At 42.0% G+C, this 9,392-nt stretch overlaps 2 protein-coding genes across 2 annotated transcripts in view; one reads left to right on the plus strand and one right to left on the minus strand.

Annotated features, from left to right (window-relative positions):
• Positions 1-3,312: 3,312 nt before the first annotated feature.
• rfc2 (replication factor C (activator 1) 2) lies at positions 3,313-6,693 on the minus strand. The gene is made up of 6 exons (XM_067593558.1): positions 6,428-6,693; positions 5,368-5,473; positions 5,153-5,254; positions 4,084-4,342; positions 3,735-3,995; positions 3,313-3,601 (listed from the first exon to the last, which is right to left on the minus strand). The coding sequence occupies exons 1-6, from the start codon at positions 6,630-6,632 to the stop codon at positions 3,491-3,493; spliced, it is 1,044 nt and encodes a 347-aa protein (XP_067449659.1). The 5' UTR covers positions 6,633-6,693; the 3' UTR covers positions 3,313-3,490.
• A 1,644-nt stretch (positions 6,694-8,337) lies between these two features.
• usp11 (ubiquitin specific peptidase 11) overlaps positions 8,338-9,392 on the plus strand; it is a 24,481-nt gene continuing 23,426 nt past the window's right edge. The window contains exon 1 of the mRNA XM_067593642.1: positions 8,338-8,631. Coding sequence (XP_067449743.1) covers positions 8,522-8,631 — 110 coding nt within the window. The 5' untranslated portion in view covers positions 8,338-8,521. The remainder of the gene's footprint in view (positions 8,632-9,392) is intronic.

Here is a 9,392-nt window from a genome sequence, read left to right on the forward strand (position 1 = left end):
GAAATGCATTGGCTTTTTGTCCAGAGTTTTTAGAGTTTGTTTGTTTAAGGACTCAAGAGGTTTTATGGCTGTTTCTCCAGCCTGCCCCCAACATGTGATCAATAACACATCTGGGAAAGAATCACAGCTGCATAAATATCTGCAGCGTCCAAAGAGAGACAATTTCTAATATGTCTAAAAATTGCTAAGTTGTACTTTATGGTTTTAACCGTTTTTTTTAAACATGTTTCTTAAAGTTCAAATTTGGATCCGGTGTCACACCAAGATATTTAAAATCAGTGACTATGTCAATTTTTTCACCTTTGATGAGAATATCAGCGCTAGGAGGTTGTACCATAGTCTTAGAGAAAAACATACCTTTTGTCTTGTTTACTGATAGATAAATCATCAATAGACTGAGGTTGGTTGAAGTCAAGCATCTCTTTAATTCAAACAGCACACGTTACAGACATGGAGAGTCCACAGAGTCTCCATGGAGAATTCTGAAGAAGGAAAGAAATTCACTGGTATATATATCGATAGCCTTGGGAGGCTCCGTTAGCTGTTTACAGATTCCTACCAGTCCTAGACAAAGCTTTACAGAGCTCTCCCTTCCACATGATATCTATATGACTTTGTCCTGCTGTTACCCTCGGGACCCTGCAGTCTAATATGTAACCATACATGGTACACAATGTACAGATTTTTCTATCATTTACATTTAGACTCAGACATGATTGATCAAGCTAATGTTTGATCCTTTCTAATGCAATTGTTAGCTTAGCAGCAGCTAACTCAGCTGTTTTTGCATGTGTGTACACAACGGTGTCATCTGCATACATTTGTAGTTCTGCATCATGACACTGTTGAGGGGGATCATTAATATATAGACTAAATAATAGGGGACCTAACACTGACCCTTGTGGAACACCCATTGTGCACTTCATGTTACTGGACAGTGTGTCACCAACTTTAACACATTGTCTCCTATTAGATAAATATGAAGACATCTATGCCAGTGCTCTAGATGAGAAGTTACATTTAGAGAGTTTCGATATTAAAACATCATGATTGACTGTGTCGAATGCTTTACGCAGATCTAAAAATACAGCAGCAACTACTCCTCCTTTGTCAAGTCTTGATTTAATTTGCTCTATTAAGTGCAAGGTAGCAGTTTCAGTCGAATGATTTGCTCTAAAGCCAAACTGCAAACAATGTAGACCAAAACTGTTTGTATTAAGAAATGTTGTCAGTTGTTTAATAACTTTCTCAGCAACCTTTGAGAGTACTGGCAGTTTACTTACTGGTCTGTAGTTACTGGTTTCAAGGTCTCCAGATTTAAAAACAGGTGTGACAACGACACGTTTCTAGTCATCAGGAAAGGAGCTGTGCTTAAAAGACAAGTTAATTAAATGAGCAATAGGAGGAGTTAAAATATCTTTGTGTGATTTGACAAACATGGTGTCAAATTAGAAAGCATCTCTACTTTTGGAGCTTTTTAAGGAGCTGATGATTTTATTGATCTATAGGAACAATATCCAGTTTCCTTTCTGTAATCTTACAGAATCAAGGAAAAAATGATTAAAGACAGAAGCAACAGTAAGATGATCTAAAGTTAACTTTCCCTGTACTTTGAATTCAAAATCTATTTAAAAATATTGATTAAATATTTATTAAAATATGATATACATGTAAGGAGAACAAGGCTGCAGCTTTTATCGGTGTGGTAATAACACTACTATGCTAGCTCTTCTTAGCTTAGTTCCAGCATGCTAAACGAGCTGATAACATATTTAATAGAAATTATATTTGATCCAGTTTAGAAAATTGATTTCTTCTCAAGACAGCATGTATATCTGGATCCTCAAAAACTAACAGCTTCTCATTTTAACAGCAACGAAAAACAAAAATGTGACAAAATTTACATTCATCAAGAGTGAAAGAACAGATTCAGTCACTGATACACAGTTACATCCTCTACCGATGCCACGCCCACTTACATGATGTCATACCCATGTGACCTTTTATCAGTGATGCATAAGTGTTGGTTTTGTGTTATTTTGTGTTTCCTTGAAAAGATATTAATGACAAAACTTAACAATTTAACAATACTCACCGTGGGTTCATGCATCGTTCTAACAGTGAGTCTGAAACGTCTGCTGTCACCAGTTAATCAATTAAACTGATCAGAACATGAGATAAATCAGAATCTGGGTGGTTTCAGGGTCAGTGACGTGTTTTTAATAGTTTCTGGACAACAATGGAGGAATCAGATATATCAGCTTTGATACACACACACAATAGTAGATCAGCTCATTGTTGGAAAAATCAGCAGAATTATCCTTTAACGGTTTAACGGGAACCTCTGAACATCTTTGAGGAGAGTCTGAAAGTGTTATTTTCCATTTGTACAATTCATCACATCCAGACAGCAGCCAGGAGGAATCACTGCAGAACAAGTGTTAGTATGATTTTTATCTGACCCCATGTACTTAACTGATTTTGGGTGTTGGACATGTGACATAAACATTTCAGAGTCTGCTAATGTAATATGGTATGGCCCTTCGGGGGGACCTTAGAGATACAAACAATGGATCCATGGTCAAGTTTGGAACTGTTCCAGATGTGGTATGTTGTGAGGCAGCTGTCAATTACTTGATTGGAGGGCTCCCAACTGACCTAGTGCCCATGGAAAACCTATGTTATTCATGTGATAAGATACAGATGTGTAACCCCATATAAGCTATGCACCGACAGTGGTACGGTGCCCAGACCATCTTTATACATGGAATGGACCCGATGGCCATCGTCTAATAAACGTCTACAAAATAAGAACTTCGTCAGCTCTTCCTTTGAACGATATCATCATCACACATCCTTCCTTTCAACAAGTACAAACACTTCTGACATGTTTTAGTCTCTTTAGATGTTTAGATTCTTCTCCGTAAAGCAGCAGCATCAGGAGACGTCTGATCATCTGCAGCCGGAGTCATAAAGAAGCTCGACATCATGGAGTCAGTCTGGGATCAACAGGAAGAAGATGCAGAAACAACCAACCTGCTGAGTAGCTGAAACACTGAGAACTCTGAACTCTGGATCAAGTTAACTGATCGATAACAACTATTCGAAGCCTCCTCACTTTACTGTTAGTGTCTAAAACCTGTGAACAGGACTGAACATCCTGGTTCCTTTGAAACACACTTAAACCTTCAAGTTCAGTTTCTGCGTTTTGAGCTTGTTGGTGTTGATCAAACAAACCCTGCAGATGGATTAAAGGCTCTTTTTTTATAGAGAATCACCAGTGACTCAAAAATAAAAACATTTCAACATGAATCAACAAAAATATGATTTATTACAAAGTCTGTTCTTTACATTGTTCTGAGAGACGACACGAGTTACAACATCATATAACTGCAGCAGATAGTTCAGATAATCTGATCACATGTTTCTATCAGGTGTAACGAGGAAGCAGGTGCAGTCAGAGCGGAGCGCCGCCGCCGCCGCGAGGAGGTCAGCAGGCAGCAGGAGGCGCCGTCTTACTGCAGAGTCGACCCAGCAGACCGGCCATCTGCAGCAGCGAGTTAACCCCTTCGGCCACCCGCATGTGCGTGTAACCGATCTCCTGCAGGAGAAGAAGAAGAAGATACGACAAGGTGAGAAGTTTAGTTTGATACTCGGAGACGTGTCACCGTTAATTCTGTCGTGTCTGTGAGGGACGACGACGTGTCTCCACGGCAACCGACTGAATGAATCACCTTGATGAACTCCAGCTTCAGGTACTCGGCCATCTGGTAGGTCTTGCAGACCCTGAAGATGTTCCCGATGATGTCCTCGGGGGAGTAACCCAGCGCCCACAGCTGCTCCACCACCTTGTAGGCCTCGTTGATGTTTCCGTCCACGCAGTGTCCCAGCATGCTTTTCACCAGCAGAGGGTGCGGCTCGTCGCACACTTTGAACACGTTCTCGCTGTTGATGTAGCCGAAGCCGGAGTTGGTGGACTGCAGGTTGTTCAGCGCCTGCGAACACAAACAGGAAGTCAGAAAACCACCCTACCGGCGTGTGCCCCCCTGCGGCCGAGCGGCCGGCGGCGAGCTCCCGGCTCACCTGTCTCATGTCTCCCTGGGCGGTGAAGATGACGGCCTCCAGCCCGTCGTCGGACACGGACAGACGCTCCTTGTCCACCACGTCCTGCAGCCGGGCCAGGATCTGCCCGTCCGTCAGCTTGGAGTAACGCAGCACGGCGCAGCGAGACTGGATCGGCTCGATGATCTTGTCGGAGGCGTTGCAGGCGAGGGCGAAGCGCGTCGTCTTCGAGTAGATCTCCATGATCCTCCTCAACGCCTGCTGGGCTCCGTCTGTCATACTGGAAGGAAGGAAGGAAGGAGGGAGACGTGAAAACATGAACACAGACGGAGCTTCAAGTCACAGCTGGCAGGTTTCATCCAGATGTTCTAGTTCTCCAGTCGGTGCCATTAAACCATCGCAGAAGAAGAAATACAACGAGACGACGTCATTAAAAGAGTCAAATGATGGAAATGTGACGTTTCTGTTAGTTTGTATTGATGTGAGGAAGGTTACAGCCTCCTCATCATCGCTCCACACACATCTGATGTTTTCAGCTCTTCAGTCACATGATTGATGATGTCATCAGCTGCTGTTACGCCTCAGACAGACATGAAAACACAAACAAACAGAAACGACCGTCTGTCTCTTCAGTGACGTCGAGTATTTCAGATCAAGCGGATCATTAAATCAGATCCTACAGATGTGATTGGTTGGCTCAGAAGAAGGGGGCGTGGCTCAGCACGCCTGCGCTCCCTCGCCGGGCGCCGTCGGAGAAGAAACTCAAACATTCAAGTCACATCTTTTGGAAATTATTTTCATGACTGATTATTCTGAATATTATTTTCTTGATTCTTTTTTTTTTTTTTTGTCTATAAAAATGTCAGAAAAAGTTTAAAATGCTGGTTATAATTTCAAGGTGGCGTCTTCAAATATTCAGTTTATCATGTTTGACACAGAAAAGCATCAAATTCTCACATTTAATAAGCTGCAACCAGCAAATATTTGGTGTTTTTGCTTCGAAAATGACTAAAATGATCAGCAGAAAATCGTTTAATCAACTAATTGTTGCAGCTCGAATCAAAACGCAGGTGTGTTGTTAAAGTCTCACCTGTCGGCTTCGTCCAGGATGATGATCTTGTGTCGTCCTTTGGGCAGCGTAACTTTCTGCTGAGCAAACATCTTGATCTTGTTCCTCACGACGTCGATTCCTCTGCAGACACAACAGCACAGACTCCCGTCAGCTCGCTGCCCAGACAAAAAAAAAAAACGACCCTTCCCTTCCTTTCCTCCGGCCCAGAGCTGAAACCGTTTGATGTTTCTCACCTGTCGTTGGAGGCGTTGAGCTCCAGCACGGCGTCTTTCATGGAGGCTCCCAGCAGAGCTCGAGCCAGACACAAGATGCTGGTGGTCTTTCCTGTGCCGGGAGGACCTGGACCGCGACGGGAAGAGCATGTGATCATTCAACTGAACATGTCGTCATCGCTCCAGCAGCTGCTACCTGACTAATAATCATTTATTTTTAAGAAGGAGATGACTTCTGATGAGCTCATATCCTTCACTTCAGTGTCAGAGAGCTGCAGATGTTTTAAATATCACTGCTCAGGATAGTTTAATACTTTACTGACAATAACGTGATAGAATGTTTTCTTTTTTTATTGATATTCATCAAACTTTTTATAGCAGAAGTGGTGAAAATAGAATAAAAGTGAACTGTATATAAAGTAAACTAGCTAACTGTATATAAAGTAGTGTAAACTAGCTCCACCTCCAGCAGCTACAACAGTAACATGCTGCTCTAACACTGATGCTTCACTATTAATAATCTAATGATGTCATATATAATAATATATCAGTCAGAGGGACCAAACCACTACTTTTACTGCAATACTTCAACTACATCAAGCTCATAATACTTATGTGCTTTTACTGCAATACTTTAACTACATCAAGCTCATAATACTTATGTACTTTTACTGCAATACTTTAACTACATCAAGCTCATAATACTTATGTACTTTTACTGCAATACTTTAACTACATCAAGCTCATAATACTTAATGTACTTTTACTGCAGTAAAGGATCTGAGTACTTCTTCCATCGCTGCTTTTACTCTACATGGTTGAGTTTTAATATTGAGCTCATTGATCTTCAGGATCAGAATCATGTTTATTGATTAAGTGATTTCTGTCACTATAACAACAATAAACAGCTGCAGGTCTGTGGACTGTAAACAGGAAGTAGAAATGATAAAGAAACTTACTTTATATATTATTTATATACAGTAACGTTATGAGCTCAGATAAATGATAAATATGTTGCACGTTTAGTATTTTAGACTAAAATGAATGTGTTATAGTTGGTGCTTCTTTCTTCCTCTCTGACCTGCGATGATGATGTTGGGGACGTTTCCCTCCCGGGCGAACACCTCCAGCCGGCTCACCGTCTCCTGGTTCCCCACGATGTGCTTCAGCTCCAGCGGCCGGTACTTCTCCACCCAGGGCAGCTGGTAGCTCGCTGTGTCCGCCTTCTGCGCGCTGTCTGCGGGCTTCTGCTCGCGCTCAGCCTCCGCCATCATCTCCACCTCCATGATGCCGATTAAGCCCGCCAACAGCAGCGGGGACGTTTCCGCTCCCTGGCAACCACGTGTCAGTGAAACCGCCGCCTCATTGGCTGAGAGCTTTCTTCTTCTTCTCTCGGTTTACTGGCGGATCGCAAACAACTTTAAGCTTCATTCCGCCACCTGTACAAGAGTCTCCTCCTGTTCCCAGTATCCTCATCAGATCCCAGTATCTCCTCCTGTTCCCAGTATCCTCATCAGATCCCAGTATCTCCTCCTGTTCCCAGTATCCTCATCAGATCCCAGTATCTCCTCCTGTTCCCAGTATCCTCATCAGATCCCAGTATCTCCTCCTGTTCCCAGTATCCTCATCAGATCCCAGTATTTCCTCCTGTTCCCAGTATCCTCATCAGATCCCAGTATCCTCATCAGATCCCAGTATCCTCATCAGATCCCAGTATATCTTTCTGCTTTATGGTAAAATGTGATATTATACGTTCAATGTTTTCTTTAACTCCCACAGTTCCCACACTTTTCACTGTTCCTTTTCCCAGTACAAAGTACCATTTAAACCAGTGAGATCCAGTCTGAGTCTTGTTATGATGATTTCCTGCTTTCTGTTCCTTTCTTTAAAGTTCTCTGTCATTCCTTTTCCTCCTCCTGTTCCAACCTGATCCTGTTATTTCCTTTTTGTGAAGCCCTTTGACTGGTTTATCAGCAGACTGGTTCCCTTTCAGCCCATCATGAACTGGAAACCAGCAGAACTGCACATCCACACCTCCATGAAGTTCAGCCAGTCAGTCGTCTCTGTCGGTTGTTTGGCTGAGAGCTTGTTGGTGATGATATTTACATCCACAAATAAAAGACACCATAGAAACAAAACAAGACATAAATAAACATTGGTGGAAGAAGTATTGCAGTAAAAGTACATAAGTATTATGAGTTTGATGTAGTTAAAGTATTGCAGTAAAAGTACATAAGTATCATGAGCTTGATGTAGTTTAAGTATTGCAGTAAAAGTACATAAGTATTATGAGCTTGATGTAGTTAAAGTATTGCAGTAACAGTACATAAGTATTATGAGCTTGATGTAGTTAAAGTATTGCAGTAGCAGTACATAAGTATTATGAGCTTGATGTAGTTAAAGTATTGCAGTAAAAGTATATAAGTATTATGAGCTTGATGTAGTTAAAGTATTACAGTAACAGTAGTGGTTTGGCTGAAAGGAATAAATGATCTTTGCAGTAAATGTTCAGAACATTTAAAAATCAGTTTGCTGTTTTGTTCAAACCAGATAGTTTAAAACAGTCCAGTGCACAGCGTCTACTTTTAATTATTATTTTTTGCATAGTTAATAGTTAGCTTCAGTTCTATCTTTAGATTTAAAGTGGTTCTAAATGTATGTTATCCTTAAAAAGTCAACTTTTGTTTATTTTATTAAATTCTAATGGTCTCCAGGATACGGTTCAAAGAAAAGCAGTTTCTCATATTGTAAAGCTCATATTAATTTTCTTCAACGAGTGCTGATGAAAGGTTTGGGATTAAGCAGAGGGGAGACAGAATAGACTACATTGATAGTTTTATTATTATTATTATTATTATTATTATTATTATTATTATTATTATTATTATTATTACTATTTCAGTGAAACCTGATGAGTTGGTCACTAAACCAACATGTATGAATATAAAAATATAACAACATGACTCAGAGTAACTTGATGCTGCTGCTGAGAGTCGGAGGCGCAGACCGGAAGTCGTCATCCTCCTGGTCTGAACCACTTCCTACTTCCGCAAACACCGCTCGTGTCGCTTCCCGTTGATCGGAGATCGATGCGGCGGTTGACTCTGCGCTTCGTCTCCTGGCTCAGTTTAATATTCTTCACAGTTCCGACCTTTATGAGTGATTGATCCGCATCATGACGGCCAACAGCCGCCGCTCCGCCGCGGAGCCTCCGGGCCTGGAGACCCAGCGGCGGGAGGTCGAGTCTCTGCTGCGGGAGTGTGAGCTCCGCGCCGGGGACAGCTGGTGAGTCCGCCCGCTCTGCTAACACACACACACGCACACACGGTGACGTTAACGTTGCCTGACGGTTGTTCACAGGTTCACCGGCAGCCTCGGGCCGGTTGGGCTCCGGTGTGAGTCTGTTGAGGCGGTTTAACGGCTCGGTTCCGGTTGTTAGCCGCTGTTGCTGCGTTAGCTCTGACCGTTAGCAGACGCTGCTAACGTTAGCTTCACTTTTCTTCTATAGAGTTTATTCCCAGTGAGCAACTAAGTTCATTTACTCAAATACTGCGCTGTAATACAGTTACTGAAGTACTTGTACTTCACTGGAGTATTTCCATGTGATGCTACTTTATGTTTCCACTCCACTAACGTCACGTTTCAGAGGGAAATATTGTTCTTTCTACCAGAGAAGAAGTCTGGAAAGAGAAAGTATGATCTCATGAGGTGGATCGAGACCTTCCTCTTCATCAGCTGTTAGTTGGTGTTGATGAAGGTCAACAGACTCATCTGCTCTGACTCGCTTTCATTTTCTGTTCTTATCAATCACAGACTGGACCAGGAACCTGAAACTTGTATTTTACAAGAGTTCAGTGTGACAGTAAAACCTGGACCCGATGTGGTTTTACTGCCTCAGAGTGATCTAGAGATATATGGATATTATATCAATATGATGATATGAGAGTGAGACTAGATACGGTGATATCCTGATATGCTACACGTGTCTTTTCCTGCTTTTAAAGCTGCGTTACAGTAAAGTGAAACTGCTTTTATCCAGTTAGTCA

This window comes from Thunnus thynnus, chromosome 6, assembly GCF_963924715.1.
Source record: "Thunnus thynnus chromosome 6, fThuThy2.1, whole genome shotgun sequence".
NCBI lineage: Eukaryota > Metazoa > Chordata > Actinopteri > Scombriformes > Scombridae > Thunnus > Thunnus thynnus.

Excerpts from the sequence above, each read along its gene's own strand:
- rfc2 (XM_067593558.1), bottom strand. The coding sequence starts at position 6,632 with ATGGAGGTGGAGATGATGGCGGAGGCTGAGCGCGAGCAGAAGCCCGCA. Across the intron at positions 3,996-4,083 it reads CCCAGGGAGACATGAGACAG|GCGCTGAACAACCTGCAGTC; the intron begins GTGAGCCGGGAG and ends TTGTGTTCGCAG. Across the intron at positions 3,602-3,734 it reads TGAAGCTGGAGTTCATCAAG|GAGATCGGTTACACGCACAT; the intron begins GTGATTCATTCA and ends CTTCTCCTGCAG.